General features: G+C 37.3%; 1 protein-coding gene across 4 annotated transcripts in view; it reads right to left on the bottom strand.

Moving 5' to 3' along the window:
• Nucleotides 1–17,826, bottom strand: part of CCDC90B (coiled-coil domain containing 90B) — a 65,599-nt gene that overhangs the window by 21,062 nt on the left and 26,711 nt on the right. For 2 of the 4 annotated variants that reach the window (XR_004350990.1, XM_032639301.1), the window contains exons 2-8: nt 11,745–11,864; nt 8,986–9,089; nt 4,557–4,658; nt 3,522–3,563; nt 3,354–3,425; nt 3,208–3,261; nt 1,263–1,377 (exon numbers count right to left, since the gene is read on the bottom strand). Coding sequence is in view for 2 of the 4 variants with exons in the window: in XM_032639301.1 (XP_032495192.1) it covers nt 1,263–1,377; nt 3,208–3,261; nt 3,354–3,425; nt 3,522–3,563; nt 4,557–4,658; nt 8,986–9,089; nt 11,745–11,864 (609 nt within the window). In the remaining 2 variants the exon portion in view is untranslated. The remainder of the gene's footprint in view (nt 1–1,262; nt 1,378–3,207; nt 3,262–3,353; nt 3,426–3,521; nt 3,564–4,556; nt 4,659–8,985; nt 9,090–11,744; nt 11,865–17,826) is intronic. The other 2 variants (XM_032639302.1, XR_004350991.1) reach the window with 2 other exon arrangements.

The following is a 17,826-nucleotide window of genomic DNA, read 5'->3' as shown; positions in this document are numbered from 1 at the left end:
TTTAAATGTGCCTATCGTTTTGACCCCAATTTTTAGATGTGCACAAGCAATTTATTATATAGAAATACTAGCATGATGGCATAAAGGGGTGTGTGTGTATTTACTCACACATATATAGGGCTATTTGGTCCAATATTTTTTAAAATAAATTTATTTTTGGCTGCATTGGGTCTTCGTTGCTGCACGTGGGCTTTCTCTAGTTGTGGCGAGCAGGGGCTTCTCTCGTTGCGGAGCACGGGCTCTAGGCACATGGGCTTCATTGCTCCGCGGCATGTGGGATCTTCCCGGACCAGGGCTTGAACCTGTGTCCCCTGTGTTGGCAGGTGGATTCTTAACCACTGGCACCACCAGGGAAGCCCGCAATATTGTTTTTAATAAAAACAGTTGGGAGCAGAATGTCTGTTAATAGAGGTTTGGATAAATAAATTATGGTATTTTCATACAATGGAATAGTATGTTTTCTAGTAAAAAAAAAAAGTCTATGTATTCATGTGGAAAGATAATCAAAACATTTGGTTAAATTTTTAGAAGTTGTACTCTGTACAGTATCATCTAATTACTGTTTAAAAATTCTGCAATGTTCACATATAGAAGGAAAAGCCTAGAAAGATATATACTATTAATAATAAATACACATGGGGAGGGAGAAGGCTTTCACTTTTACTATATTGCTTTTGAATTATATGAACAATTTAGGATGAAAATGTATTACTTTTTTATACAAAGAAAAATGTACTACTCGACTAGGGCATTCTTTCTAACTCCTTGGGGCTCTGTAAATTGGTCAGGTCACATGGTACTTAAGGAACTCAGTATGTGACAAATAATCTAATTTTGGGTAGTATCCCTGCTCTGTCAGTTGGATTCAAGATAGGAGGTAGTTTTTGCCCCTTTGCTTGCTGTGGTTTTTAATGGTCTATATCTATTTTGGTGATCTTTATCTAAAAATTTTCGTTTTTTTCATTGTGGAATACCCAGTGTATCTTTGCATCGTTTTGTACTTGTGTTTATGTTTATCTTTGACATCCATATGCTTTTTCCCATTAGGAGGATGCAGAGTTTGCCTGTTAAACTTATATCCTAAATTTACTGCCTATTAAACTTACATTTTCCAAGTACTCCAGGGAACCAAACAATAAAGAAGATCTGTTACAGCTCCTCCTTTTTTTCTTCTGTGCCCCATGGCGACCTTGGGAGGTAGGAGCTAATAAGTCCGAAAATCAAATGACAGTAATTCCTTTCTCTGACAAACACAGCCTTACCTGCAAGGTAACGAATTGTCTCAAGCTTGTTAGACTCCATTAGGGTTTTTAAAGAAGCAATTTCAGTGTCAATTTTGTTACCGGTCTCTGAAATAATACCTCTGGTTTTGGTATCCTGTAGTAATTAAGAATAAGACAATTAAATTTTGTCCCTGTGTATCATGGAGAAAAATGTTTACTTTAGAAATCCTCATTTATGGGCTAATTTTGTGTAACAAAAGTTTTAAGTGGGGAAACAGTAAAAAAGCACAGTGATATTAAAAAGAAAAAATAACACTACATGAATATTACAAATTGACAAAAAGTATTCCTTCTACTTTGATATTTGGAGACTATTTCTTAGGATTATCACATTCTGGGCACATTCTACTAAAAACCTCACAGGAAGATACAGGCATACCTCATTTTATTGTGCTTCGAAGATGCTGCATGCTGTTTTTAAACAAATTGAAGCTTTGTGGCAACCCTGAGTCAAACAAGTGTATCGGCGCCATTTTTCCATGAGCATTTGCTCACTTCATGTCTCTGTGTCACATTTTGGTGATTCTTGCAATACTTCAAACTTTTTCATTATTACTATATTTATTATGGTGATCTGTGACCAGTGATCTCTGATGTTACTATTGCAAAAGATTACCATGCACTGACTGCTCAGAAGATGATCAGCATCTTTGTAGCAGTTATTTTTAAATTAAGGTATAGATATTGTTTATTTAGATATAGTGCTACTGCACACTTAATAAACTACAGTATATTGTAAACATAACTTTTATATGCACTGGGAAACCAAAAAATTTGTGTGACTCACTTTATTTCAGTATTTGCTTTATTGCTGTTGTCTGGAAGTGGACCTGCAATACCTCTGAGGTATGCCTGTATTTGAGACCTAAATATATGAGGATAAACTAAGAAGCAAAAATGTTAGTCACAGAACTATCATCTTATTTGTATAAAGTCCTTAGGATATCAGTTAAAACTTTAAATGTATTTTGCAAAAGGAAAAACCAACTGGGTTTATAATATGAACTGGCACCAATACTAAAGGAGATGGCAGAAATGCTTGTTGGGTAACACTGAATGCTATATGCATAGGGACTAAGGGGTAGAAAGAGAAATAAGATGATATTTATAGCTCAGAAATTAGCTGGGAGAGAATTTGTTGATTTCCTTGTTTATCTCCCTTATCTGGCCAAGAAGTTAGAGAAGGGAATACAGGCTGCTTAGAACAGCAAATGGGACCTTCGCGTCTACTGAATTATAATCAAGAGTGATGTCTCTTATGTTAGACTGTAGACCGAGTGACTTCTTAACTTTTAAGAAAAGGACTAGGCTGAGTCAGAAAGCTAGGTTTTACTCAGCCACAGAGATTAATTAATGATCACAATTTAGGATTACTGAGAGGTAAACAGTAGTTATGAGTATGGAATTTAGAATCCAGGTTGACATCTGGCTCTACCACTTTTTAGTTGTGTGACCTTAACTTCCTTCTGCCTCACTTTCCAAATTGGTAGAATGGGAATAGAGTGCCTACCTCACACAGAGGCTGATATGAGGATTAAATAAATTAATAGACAAAAAAGGTAAGTAAAACAGTATCTAACATAAAAACTTTTTATTTGACTGAACCTAGGCATTCATTAAATACTAATTGTGAATCCTTGTCTTTTTTAAAAAATAGTTCTCGTCCATATAAAAATAATTTAGTTAAAAAAAAAGTATGCTACCTGGAAAGCTTGATTCTGACTCAGAAGTCACAGCTCAGGTACTCCCCTCCACCTGGTAGCAGCTTCCCCCAAAGTACTGGTTAACTATAACAGCTACGAGGAAATCATGGAATCTATAGGGCTAGCTTGTTGAAGTCCAAACTTATAAAATGATACATATAAAGGCAGTTACATAAGGCATGAGAGCTATACAGAAGAGAAACTTTTACATAGCAGCTTACATTTTTGGTAAATTCTGTGGTTGCCTCCATAAGTTTCTTTTCTTGATCTGTAAACTAAACGATATGGTTTATCAAGAGGTTAAAAAAAAGACTAAAAGGAATTAAAAAGGATTAAGTGCAAAAAAGTACATTTAAAAGCACATTACCATATCTGTTACTCTGCTCCTTTCTAGGTTGATATCCAGTTTATTATCTGCTCTGATTCGACTGGTTTCATTCTTTAAAGAAAAAAAAATTAAGAAAGTGATCTTGTAATGAATATTTGTTCTGAAATTAATGAACTATTCTGAAGTGGGGAAAAAAGTTTCACTTACTATCAGTTGTTGCTTAACTTGTTCTAATTCAATTTTCATTTTCTAGGTATAAAGAAAGATCACACACAATTGGTGTTAAATCAAAGTCCATATTATGATTTATTAAAAAAAATCTGAAACCTTGCATAAGCAAAAATTGGACATTCTGTGGATTTCTAATACATTATCTGATAAAGAATAAAGACAAAAAAAGAACTAATTCAGAAAATAATTACGAACATAACATTAGACAATGTATTTATGTTTCAATACAGTAGTCCCTCCTGATCCACTGGGGATATGTTCCGAGACCCCAAGTGGATGAAACCTCGAATAGTACTGAACCCTATATGTATTATGTTTTTTCTTATACTAATGGGTAGGTAGCATATACAGTGTGGATACACTGGACAAAGAGATGATTCATGTCCTGGGGGGAATGGAGTGGGACGGTGAAAGATTTCATCATGCTACTCAGATCAGTGTGACATAAACATATGAATTGTTTATTTCTGGAATTTTCCACTTAATATTTTCAGACTGCAGTTGACCACAAGTAACTAAAAACTGTGGAAAGCGAAAATGCAGATAAAGGGGGACCTACTGTATTCTACTTAAAAATAAAAAAAGATTGGTATTCTAAATTTTAAAATGTTTTAAGCTAGTGGGTAACAACAAAGTTCTGACTGAATTACAGAAACATTTTTCTCTTAAATGACAAAATAATTATTACAGAACCAAAAAAATGGAAAATGCTACATTACTGTCAGTTCTGAGAACATTATTCTGAACTACACTAGAAATTTAATAAAATATATGTAGATCAAAGATTTCCTTTTATGTGACCTGTTTAAGATACAACTGTCATTCTTTAGTATGCAAGAAACTATGATGTATACATAGGTTAGGTATGGTTAAACATGTATACTTTTATCTAAAAACTTGCTAATAATTATTTAATAACCATATGAAATTGTTTTGGGGTCCTATTCTTCACCAAGTAGGATACTTATGAAATCAGTTATTTTATTAGTAATAAATTGAGACTTGCATCACCTGGTTCTCTGCTCGCAGATTTGCAAATTCACTTTTCTCTAGGATGACCATGTCTTTCCTGATGGAGTCCAAATGAGCCATTAACTGTTGTACTGTTATTTCCTAAAATGAAAAATTAAAATAACTGAGTGATGCCATCCCATTGCATGGAATTGTTCATGAAAATTTTTAAAAATTATTGTCTTGCTACAAGGTATAATGTTGCTTGGCTAAGTAAAAAACAAAACAAATGAAACCTATATATCTGAAATATCAAAATTAAAAGAAGTAGGAGATTCAAGGAAGAAAAAGTATTTCCCAGTGAAGAGAAACACATGTCTAGGTCTTTTCAATGAAAGAATCCCAATTAAATGCTTACTTAACCTCCAAGAGCTCCTCAGCAAATACTCTTTTTTGTTTATTTATTTTAAAAATATCCATGTGGGAAAGTTTTTATCTTTCATTGCTTTGCTTTTTTTTTTTTTTTAATTTTTATTTTTTGGCTGCACGGCTTGCGGGATCTTGGTTCCCGACCAGGGATCGAACCTGCACCCCAGACAGTGGAAGCATGGAGTCTTAACCACTGGACCGCCAGGGAAGTTGATTTTGAAGGATCTTCTACCATCAGAAATTTCCAGGATACTGAATAAGACTTAGAAGTCAGGTAATAAAATAGAAGTATGGTTTAAATAATTGTCAGTATAACATAGTTTGGTTTAAATTCCTGAGTATCTTTCCTATATTTGGCACTACAAAGAATTTGTGAAAGAAAAGGTGGCCCCTATCTGATAGATTTTTTTTTTTAAGTTTTTAGTTAACACCTCCATCACCACACAAATTCTTTCTTTCTTTTTTTAAAATTTATTTTATTTATTTTTGGCTGTGTTGGGTCTTCATTGCTGCGTGTGGGCTTTCTCTAGTTGCAGTGAGCGGGGGCTACTCTTTGTTGTGGTGCACGGGCTTCTCACTGCAGTGGCTTCTCTTGTTGCGGAGCACGGGCTTTAGGTGCGCAGGCTTCAGGAGTTGTGGTGCGCGGGCTTCAGGAGTTAGCGGGCGCTAGAGCACAGGCTCAGTAGCTGTGGTGCACGGGCTTAGTTGCTCCGTGGCATGTGGGATCTTCCCAGACTAGGGATCGAACCTGGGTCCCCTGCATTGGCAGGCGGATTCTTAACCACTGCACCACCAGGGAAGCCCTATCTGATAGACTTATAAACTTTTACTTTGCTAGGGAGGGACATTTTTGTAGAAATGATTTAAAGCAGTCTCACAAGGCAAATATAACGTTAACCACTAAACTTCTCAAAATCGTGTAGCTTGCTGACTCATCTTTTATCTCTTTTTAATCAAAAGAAAAAGTAGATGAAGGTGTAACCTTGAAAGAAACCCTCTATAACAGGGTTTATAAACAAAACAGAAAAACCCAAACAAGAACAGAATGACTAGTGGAACTCCCACGTTGTCATAGTTTGTGGCTAGGAGTACATTGTTGGGGTTACAGTCCTCCACTGACCACAATATGGGTGAGAAAGCCTATTTCAAAACTGCCTTGACATTTAGAAAACAGAGGCTACAGTAGTTCCAGATGCATGGCTACGGAATGACTCAGTCTTCAAAGGGTCTGGAGTGCACACATATTCTCTAAGAACAGCGGTCAGATGGCACAGCCACATAGACTGGAGGTTAAAAATGTGAGTTCTGGGGCTTCCCTGGTGGCACAGTGGTTGAGAGTCCGCCTGCTGATGCAGGGGACACGGGTTCGTGCCCCGGTCTGGGAGGATCCCACATGCTGTGGAGCGGCTGGGCCCGTGAGCCATGGCCGCTGAGCCTGCGCGTCCGGAGCATGTGCTCCGCAATGGGAGAGGCCACAGCAGTGAGAGGCCCGCATACAGCAAAAAAAAAAAAAAAAAAAATGTGAGTTCTGGAGTCAGGCTGCCTGGGTTTGAATCCAAACGCTGCCATTTACTATGAGCCTTTGGGCACATTATTTAGCTTCTTTGACCTCCTCTTTGCTGAAATAGGAATAAAAACTACCTATATCTTATAGAGTTGTTTTGAGGACTAAATGATATAGTGCATGTAAAATGCTTACAGTAATACTTGGTGCACAGTTAGCATTCAATGAATGTCATGAGACAGGTGTCTAATGGCTGAAGCAGGACAGTGTGACTCCAATGTTTTGATGTGGAGGGAGTTTTGCTTTAAATATTATTCCTATCATAAAATTAAAAAGTATTTTTTACTGTGTACAATAGACATCCCTGACTCTAATGCTTTCCCTATCCCTCATCTATATTATTGGGGAGGGAGGTTCATTTTCTTTTATGCAGTTCTGCTTGAAATATTCATGAGAATTACCTCAGAAGTCATACAGAAGTGGCCTCTAGGGGTTGTCGGTCTTGTTCCCCCCAAATATCATTATGAAGGAGTTCGAAGACATTAACTATATTATTATTTTTGTTTAAGTCTTTAACAAAATGTTATTTTATTACCAGAACTACATAGAGAAGAGTAGAAAATGTAACTACATACTTCTTATAGACTCTGAACCTGAGAATAAGGAATTACTGTACTGTGACTCTAAACTCTTTCTACCTCCCTTTCCGCCTCTAAATAGTTTGGGACTCAAAAAGCCTATAAGATAGCACGTATGTCCATCTTCAAAAACTTTAAGTGGAAAAATTTAATACAGTCAAATCTATTAAAAGTGTGATCATTGTAACTACTGTGGCGCCACCAGAGAATATGAATGTTATTCAGACTATAAGCAAATTCAGAATATAACCGAATTCTCAGACTGAGCACACTTGACTTAGCATGGCTCTTTCTGAAGTGATCAGGTATGAAGCTTGTTTGCCTCATGGCCTATGGCTCAAGGATGGAATGGGATTTTGATTTCATACACCAGTAATAAAAAACCCAGAAGTTCAATAGTAGTGTTCCTACATCCAATCCTGCATTGTGTGTGTGTGTGTGTGTGTGTGTGTGTGTGTGTGTGTGTGTGTGTGTGTGGTACACAGGCCTCTCACTGTTGTGGCCTCTCCCGTTGATGCGCAGGCTCAGCGGCCATGGCTCACAGGCTCAGCCGCTCCGCGTCATGTGGGATCCTCCCAGACCGGAGCACGAGCCCGTGTCCTCTGCATCGGCAGGCGGACTCTCAACCACTGCGCCACCAGGGAAGCCCCCAATCCTACATTTTAAATGTAAGATTAAATGGCCCTGGCAGCATAAAAATTCCTCAAAAAACAGTTTTAATTCACTGATTATATTGCAGAGAAACTTAAAAATCTGATTTAGGAGTACCATTAGCTCTTTCAGGATAGCTCAAAGGTTTGGGGGGGATTAAATGAGTGGCTTTTTCTTTGGTGGATTTAATATTAATAGTCTGTTATGATCCTGAATAAATTTAGCTAAAATAATACACATACAAATTTAAAGTTAAGTTAAATCTAGGGGCTGAATGCTTTTAATTCTAAATACATAATTATTTGGATATTACAGAAAAAATCTTTTAAAAATTTCGCTCTTTCATGACCTTTGAAGTAATGACATTTTATGCAAGAGCTCCTAATTTTATGTAAGAAAGAAATCCTAATATTTCTCTGCTGTGAAATATTTATCTGAAGAAGAAAGCCTAAATTTAAAAAATTAAAATTAAAAAAATATAACCAGAGAAAGAAAACAGATTCTTAAACACAGTAATTAATTCATGATCGACAGATTATGAATTATTATTCTACAGTTAAGTTCATTCAGCTTATTCTATCCTTCATATAAAATTATTGCTTTTTGTCCATAGCACCACAATGACAACTCTTGCAAATTACTGAACCTCTCTGATCCTTTCTTCGGTGGTAAAATAGAATAATTCTACCTACTTTTCAAGGTTGTTAGAGAGATTAAATAAGATCATATATGAGCAGTCCCCAGCACTGCCTCTCACTTCTTAAGTTCTTAGTAAATGGTATTACTTGGCGTTTAAGGATTCAGGTATCTGGTCAGATTAAAGCATCTTAGGTGATTTATGAACTCCTTCCCAGCCATGTATGTTAAGTCCCTTCCAGCTTTCCAACTTTGTGAAAATTAACCAGAACATACACATGACTGCAGTAAACTGGTCAGCTCTTCTACTGTGGTGGGCTTTCTATGTGGAAAAAGTTGTTTCACTAACAACCTACCACCATCCCATGACTCAAATAATATAATTATCTTACACAATGAAAGATCTGACAAAATTTTACTCTTTGTGTTACCATAATTTTGTGATGACTATTCTAACTCCTCAGTCTCTCTGGATACTGACTTTGCTACACGTTTTTCATTTTTGGTTCCTTTAGAGAGAATAATAAGGAAGATGCAGGTGTGTTTAGAAGGTGGGTGGCTAAACAGAGATGCAGTTATGAAAATAATTGTCTAATGGAACTGTCAGAAGTGATAAAAATGAAAACATTACCTGTTGAGCTTGAGTGACCATCTCCTTATAGATAGTATCGAGGCTGACATTTGATAAAATGGTTAATGCTGATACAATTGTTTCTGCTTGTGCTTTGTCAAATCCTACAAGCGGCAAATAGGTATTTATATTTTTTTTAAAAGTGCACATCCTTCTCAAAATAGACAGGTAGAATAACTTCTATCATTTAAATTTTCATGCAGTTGACTCTTGAACACATGGATTTGAACTGAGTGGGTCCACTTAGATGCAGATTTTTCTCAACAGTAAATACTACCATACCACACAATCTGTGGTTGCTTGAAGCTATGGATGTGGAATTGCGGATACAGAGGGCCACTATAAAGTTACATGCAGATTTTTGACTACACAGGCGGTCGGTGCCCCAACCCCTGTGTTGTTCAAGGGTCAACTGCAGTCTTTTAAAAAAATGGTTATAATTAAAAATCGACAGATTATGCTAAATTACTCTCTAAAAAGCACTCTCCAATTTTAATTCCACTGATCCATTTCCCCACATTTACATCAACATGGGTATTACTAGTCTTTTTTGAGTGTATAATTGGCATTAAAATGGTACTGCATTATTATTTTAATTTATACTTAAAATTTGCATTTCCTTGATTAAGCATCTTTACATACATTTATTGGTAATTTATTTTTCTGTGAGCTGTTTATGGCCTTTGTCCATTTTTCTATAAAACTGCTTAACTTTTCTTATTGATTCATATGAATTCTTTGTATATTAAAGCAATAGGCTCACTGTCATATGTGTTGCTAACATTTTTAACCTTACAGATCATATCCTTTGATACACAGATTTAAAGAAATATTTCTGTAGTCACATCTGTCAGTCTTTACTTTTACTTTCATTGCTTTTGAGTTTTGTCTTGCTTCCTTACTCTAAAAGTCAAAAAATATTTCTATAATATTTTTTGTAGTCTTTCTTTGTTTTACATTTAGCTTTTAATCAATCTGGAATTTATTTTTCAGTAAGGGAATCTATTTTTTTCCAATGGCTAGTCATTTATCATTGCTCATTTATTAAACAGTCCTTCCTTCCCCTAATTTGTAATGCCTTCTTTATTGCTTTCTAAGACACACGTTGCTGAATACCATTCTATTCCATTAAATCAACTCTTCTATTCCTATAGTTTCATATACTTTATTGTTTTGTTTTGTTTTGTTTTTTGCGGTACGTGGGCCTCTCACCGTTGTGGCCTGTCCCGTTGCGGAGCACAGGCTCTGGACGCGCAGGCTCAGTGGCCGTGGCTCACGGGCCCAGCCGCTCCGCGGCACGTGGGATCTTCCCAGACCGGGACACGAACCCATGTCCCCTGCATAGGCAGGCAGACTCTCAACCACTGCGCCACCAGGGAAGCTCTTCATATACTTTAAATAACTGTTTTGACATCTGGTAATTTTTTGTGACATTCTTTGATTTTCTTTTTTTTCTATTCTTAAACATTGTGCTTGTACTTCCACATAAACTTTAGTATAGGCCTAGAAACTAGTTGTCTTTTTACATAATTGGAATCATTCTGCACATGTATCTTGAGCATTTCTCACATCAGTAAATACTCTTCAAACTATACCATTTTCGTGACTAAAATATTCTATTTTATGGATGGCTCATATTTAAATAGTGACTTTTTTTTAAACATCTTTATTGGAGTATAATTGCTTTACAATGGTGTGTTAGTTTCTGCTTTATAACAAAGTGAATCAGTTATACATATACATATGTTCCCATATCTCTTCCTTCTTGCATCTCCCTCCCTCCCACCCTCCCTATCCCACCCCTCTAGGTGGTCACAAAGCACGGAGCTGATCTCCCTGTGCTATGCGGCTGCTTCCCACTAGCAATCTATTTTACGTTTGGTAGTGTATATATGTCCATGCCACTCTCTCATTTTGTCACAGCTTACCCTTCCCCCTCCCCATATCCTCAAGTCCATTCTCTAGTAGGTCTGTGTCTTTATTCCTGTCTTATCCCTAGGTTCTTCATGACCTTGTGTTTTTTTTTTTCTTAGATTCCATATATATGTGTTAGCATACGGTATTTGTTTTTCTCTTTCTGACTTACTTCACTCTGTATGACTGACTCCAGGTCCATCCACCTCACTACAAATAACTCAATTTCGTTTCTTTTTATGGTTGAGTAATATTCCATTGTATATATGTGCCACATCTTTATCCATTCATGCAGCTCAATATCAAAAAAACAAACAACCCAATCCAAAAATGGGCAGAAGACCTAAACAGACATTTCTCCAAAGAAGATATACAGATTGCCAACAAACACATGAAAGAATGCTCAACATCATTAATCATTAGAGAAATGCAAATCAAAACTACAATGAGATATCACTTCACACCAGTCAGAATGACTATCATCAAAAAGTTTACAAACAATAAATGCTGAAGAGGGTGTGCAGAAAAGGGAAGCCTCTTGCCCTGTTGGTGGGAATGTAAATTGGTACAGCCACTATGGAGAACAGTATGGAGGTTCCTTAAAAAACTAAAAATAGAACTACCATACGACCCAGCAATCCCACTACTGGGCATATACTCTGAGAAAACCATAATTCAAAGAGTCATATACCACAATGTTCATTGCAGCTCTATTTACAATAGCCAGGACATGGAAGCAACCTAAACAGTGACTCTTAATTGTTCATAATGGTGATGTTGTCTTGACTAGGTAATTTGTTATGAGTACTGTTGATATTCTTTCAAAAGGGACCCATGTTTCTCACCATGAGTTTCCAAGTCCTGAACCAATGCATGCGTATCAAACGTTAATTTCCTTTGTTCTAAAGGAGTTATGTCCACTGGCCTCATATCATATCCTTCCTTGGTTGCGGTGGTGAAGAAATCTGAAAAGAGAAGGCAGGTTTTTTTGTAGTAGCTAAGAGAAGCGTCACATTTTAGCTTCTAAAGCATTTCCCCCCATCTATTTGTAATACAGTTCCAGCTCTTCTACTTGGGAATTCTGTAATTTCAAGCAAGATAAAGGATTTGTCTGAGCCCCTGATTCTTTTTTTATTTTGGCCACGCCGTGCAGCATGCAGGATCTTAATTCCCTGACTAGGGATCGAACCCATACCCGCTGCATTGGGAGGGTAGTCTTAACCACTGGACTGCCAGGGAAGTCCCTGAGCCCCTGATTCTTTTATTTGAAAAGTCTCTAACATTATTCTGTACGTAGTAGACATTCAGTAAATGTTTGCTGTCTTTTAGTATGCCAAAATTTTAAGAGTCAGTCTAACATCATAACATAATATACATCAAAAGCTTTGGGGGGGACTTCCCTGGTGGCGCAGTGGTTAAGAATCCACCTGCCAATGCAGGGGACACGGGTTCGAGCCCTGGTCTAGGATGATCCCACATGCCGCGGAACAACTAAGCCCGTACGCCACAGCTACTGAGCCTGCGCTCTAGAGCCCGTGAGCCACAGATACTGAGCCCGCATGCCACAACTACTGAAGCCCACGCGCCTAGAGCCCGTGTTCCGCAACAAAGAGAAGCCACCACAATGAGAAGCCCGCACACTGCAACGAAGAGTAGACACCGCTCGCCTCAACTAGAGAAAGCCTGCGCACAGCAACAAAGACCCAAAGTAGCCCAAAGTAAATAAATAAATTTATTAAAAAAAAAAAAAAAAAGCTTTGGGTATTGCTGGCACATCTCTAATTACTGGAGAGCAGAAACTGTCCAGCAACTCTCCTTCTTGCTCAGAAGTCTTTCACAGAGCTGTGATAATTTTTAGACATATACCCCCGTCTAAAGTAGCTTTCTGTCCTCCCACTCTTACATATCCACAGTTTATTTCCTACACAGTTCTCAGTTCTAATCTGAATTATCTTGTTTACTGCTTGTCTCTCTGAACCAGAATGTAAGTGCCATGAGGCCTGGACTGTGTCTTTCATCTGTATCTTTAGTACCTAAAACAGTGCTTGGCAAATAGTTGGCTCACAGTATTTTATTGTTGAATCAATCAGTGAATCGGATTTTAAATCCAGAAGTATTTAGTGGTATCAACACAAAAGACCTAGGACGTTGTTCTCATTTTTGAAATAAATGTCCTATTTCAATAAATTCCCAATTTTTAACCTAGACACAGAATGGTTCTTTTCTATCTACTGCTGATGAATTTATTAAAAAGTATTTTCTTTGGGGGAGAACTCTGTCTATATACAACTTTATTGCCATTACTATGTATTATGTGAAATAACTGCTAATTAGTATAAACTACTAATCAAACACAAGGTACTATACTAGATACTTTATATACTACCAAGGCATCATGGTATTATTCACCTTTTTAGATAAGAAAATCAAGCCTAGGAAAGGTAAAGCCTAAGGTTTTGCCTAATGTCTTGCCTAAGGTCATAGAGTCTCTGGCAGAATCAGGATTCAGATCCAGGTCTTCTGACTCCAAATCTCAGGCTGTATTACTCCATGCTGTCTTTTTTATCCTAAGCCACTTAAGACATCTAGGTACTTAAAAGACAAAGCTGCAACCTCAGGTATTACTTTTCTGCTAGTATAGTGTAAGGCAAATGTGATTCCTTCCTATATAACTTTCTAGTCAAGAAACATCTGAGTGCCAGGCACTGTGTTAGGCACAGGGGATGATGAGCAAAACCAGACATAACAGATGTCTTCATTGACTTTATAGACTAATAAACAGGAAACATGTTTTTTTTAAAAATCTAAACATAAACTCTAAATTCAAATAAAGAGTAATGTCTAGTCCTTTATATTAATTCATTCAAGTACTCAGATGAATTCTGGTTAACCAGAAATAAAAGGAAGCAGATGTAAAGGTGGATCAATTTTGAACACACACACACTCATTAGCACAGAGGTCGGCAATCTTTTTGGCTTTGAGTGGCATCTAGAAGAGTTAAGCAGTGTGCCTGTGGGTCAATACTGAACCTAAGGAGGGAGAGAAAAAGAAAATTAGAGGAAAAAGAGGGGCAGATTTCTATAACAACTGCATTAGGAACAATGATTGGTACCCTTAGTTACCTATCCTTGATTAGAAGTTCATTCAGTTGATTAGAAGTTCAGTCTTTTATTTGGGGTTTAGGGGAAAAAATCAGTAATAATATTTATACAACATGTTACTATTTTCACACCTGTTACTTTATCCTTAAAATTCTCATGTTGTGGATGAGGAAAACAGGCTCAGAGGAGCTAAGTAATTTGAGATCTTATGGTCTCAGAGCAAGGCATATTAGTACACAGTCCCTCTGACTTCAGTCAGCAAACTCTTAATACCTTCCACAAAGAGAAGCTTCCTACTTGTTGACTGAAAAAAAAAAAGTGCAACCTAAAAGTTGAGGATTATGTTTTATTCAGTGGATTTTCTGAGGACTTAAGCCTGGAGGACAGCCTCTCAGATCGTCTGAGAGACTGCTCCGAAGAGGTAAGGGAGGAGCCAAGATATACAGGAGTTTTGCAGCAAAAACCAGGTAGTTGGAACATCAAAAGATTACTGTTAAAGAAAACCAGACATCTCAAGTTAATGAATTTAGCGCTTTACTATGTATGGGAAGATGCAAGGGTCTGGGCTTACTGAAATCATTCCTTTGATATGCACCTTAACTATCTAGGACCGGTGTCCTGCTTTTCTCCACCCTGAATCCCCTCCGAGTGCATAGCTGAGGGTGGCTGCAGTGGCTGGTGGCTGCAGCATCCTTCGTTTACTGATATGGCAGGCAACATTTTTCATCCACAGTGCCTCGCCTTGCTCATAAATCCAACCATCATTTGGGAAGCATTTCATGACCAATTTTGTCCCATGGTGCTAGGAAGGCTCATTCCTAGATCAGGTGAAGATTCTGTTGATAGGCTATACTCAATGTGTTAATTTTTGGATTAGGCCCTGTTGATAATCTAAACTTCTCTGGATCACCTGTCTTACTAGTCTCTTTTGATCCAGAAAATGTTTTCCCTTGTTGCTTCTTCCCATAACTAGAGTTGTACTATTACAGTTATTTTATGTAGGTTATGTATATATAATCAACGGTCTGAAGACTTTTAGCCATCATTAATTTTGCTGGAGACCTGGTTACATATTGGGTAATGCAAAAGACAACAATTTTTTTTTTCCCCTGGCCACGCTGTGCAGCTTGTGGGATCTTCCCCGACCAGGGATTGAACCTGCAACCTCAGCAGTAAAAGCTTGGAGTCCTAACCACTAGACCACCAGGGAATTCCCCAGTAGACAGTAATCTTTTTTTTTTTTTTTTTTTTTGCTGTACGCGGGCCTCTCACTGTTGTGGCCTCTCCCGTTGCAGAGCACAGGCTCCGGACACGCAGGCTCAGCGGCCATGGCTCACGGGCCCAGCCGCTCCACGGCACGTGGGATCTTCCCGGACCGGGGCACGAACCCGTGTCCCCCACGTCGGCAGGTAGACTCTCAACCACTGCGCCACCAGGGAAGCCCGACAGTAATCTTATAAAACAGACAGGATGTAGGTAACACAACTAATACAGCTTTATACATTAATAAAGTCATAGTACAGCAGAGACAGAAAGTATAAACAAATTGAAAACAAGGAGAACAAATTAAAGCAATGATTAGTATAACTAGTTGTAATCTGGTTGCAATAAACCATCAAGTTCACAGGGGAGCCAGCTGGAGAAGCCAAATTCTGGAAGGATCAGGCAGAGAGAAAATGATATATATTTCATCTTTGTTTACAAAGGTATACTTTATCAACTTGTTGTAGGTCATAGCATAAGAGGAAAGCTTTTCCTGTTTTCCTGGAAAACAAGGATTAAAATCCAGTATATTTCAGAAAAAGTGATAAAATTATAAATCATATTCATCAGTTCATTTAGTCTCATGTAATTAATTCCTGAAGATCTGAATGCAGTCATCAGGTCTCCCATCCGAATTCTGTAATATCTTACCCAGTTCAGTGGTATGATCTGAAAATTATCAGAAACTTTTATTTGTCAAAAAGTCATTTTTACGCATCTTCTTTAAGATCTTCATTTTATAAAAGCATCAGAGTAAAACAATGATTGTTTACAAACGACAAGACTTAAAATGGCACGGTTAAAGATCTGATTACAATGCAATTGACAAGAAACTTGGATACTTATGTGACACACATTTTAAGATAATTAGACTTATGACTGATAACTTATACCAGGGCACATCAGATTTTTAGGTATTCCATATAAATTTTGGAATATCTGTATTAATGACATTTACCTATACACTATAACCTATGGTTCATCTCCAATCACTTGATGATGCTTCTCAAGTAATTTAACATACCAAATAAGCCTAATTAGTTTAATATTCTTCTCTGAGATGTCTCAGGGTTCCTTCAAAGCATCCGGATCAGAGTTAGCTGGAGGTCAAAAGAACTTTAGTTAGAATTTCATATTTGGGGGACTTCCCTGGTGGTGCAGTGGTGAGGAATCCACCTGCCAATGCAGGGGACACAGGTTAGATCCCTGGTCTGGGAAGATCCCACGTGCCGTGGAGCAACTAAGCCCATGCGCCACCACTAATGAGCCTACACTCTACAGCCTGTGAGCCACAACTACTGAGCCCACGTGCCACAACTACTGAAGCCCGTGTGCCTAGAGCCCTGCTCCACAACAAGAGAACCCACCTCAGTGAGAAGCCCGCACACCACAACGAAGAGTAGACCCCACTTTCTCAACTAGAGAAGCCCGCGCACAGCAACGAAGACCCAACGCAGCCAAAAAAAAAGATGTTAGCGGAACTATTAAAAAAAAAGAAGTTCATATTTGGGATGTTTGTCAAAAACATCAAAAAGGTTTCAAAACACTTGGTCAAATAGGATCATAGGTTATTGTGAAACAGTACTTCAAAAAACAAATACAGATCACTTAAAGGCAAAGAAACTCACACAATCTGTTTCCAATAGCAATACTCCAAGAAAACTTTGTTCTCTTAACAAAGAGAGGAACCAAATCCAGTTTTGCACCAGCCTTTTAATAACAAAATCCATTTACCTAATTAAATTTAATCTAATCCCAGCCTGACTATGTACAAAACTCCTTTTTCAGGGCTCCCTTTCTACAGAAAGTCTACTTTCTACAGAAAGTCTCCCTTCTAAGACTTTTTGTATACGTATTAGTTTATCCTATATTTTTCCATCCAAAAATAACCAGTTCTAGGACAATCATTTTTTCCCCTTAACAAAATGTATTTTCATTCCTCACACCTTCTTTTGCTGAAAACACTCATCCTACTTTCCTTGCATATTGAAATGTTTCCCTTATTATTTTTAGTAACTTTAATTACATATTCCGCCTTTAACCCTTAAAAACCTTACTCTCTACCAAAAATCAACAATCAGCAAGTAACTGTAAACTGTCATACCAGCATTTCCTTATTGGAATATCCTATAACCTCTAGAAACATATAACATAATTTCTTTTCTCAATGTGGTATAAGATATGGGTCTAATAAACCCAAACATCTTTAGTTTCCCTCTCGTAAGGAGACAAAAGTAGGTAAATTTAGATCTGTTTAGCAATTACTGTTCCAGTATTTTATCTTATTTGAAATGACCTGGATATTCAGTGAACTGCCATTTAATTTAACTTAGCAAAACTCAACTTACCAAAACTCTGGAGAAACTATTTTAAATAAACATACCCCAAACATAATTATTCCTAAAGGGTTCACCTAAAAACTCTCATCCCATTCCCCTTTATTTTATAACTTATGAAAATACTACCATACCAAGTTAAAAAAAAATTTTTTTTTTTTTTGCTGACAAACTCTGTAACAGAAATAACATGAACATGTTGACCTTCGGTAAACTTACTTTTATT

Source organism: Phocoena sinus, chromosome 8, assembly GCF_008692025.1.
Source record: "Phocoena sinus isolate mPhoSin1 chromosome 8, mPhoSin1.pri, whole genome shotgun sequence".
Lineage (NCBI taxonomy): Eukaryota > Metazoa > Chordata > Mammalia > Artiodactyla > Phocoenidae > Phocoena > Phocoena sinus.
The sequence above is the reverse complement of the archived record's forward strand: the minus strand, read 5'-3'. Positions and strand labels throughout refer to the sequence as shown.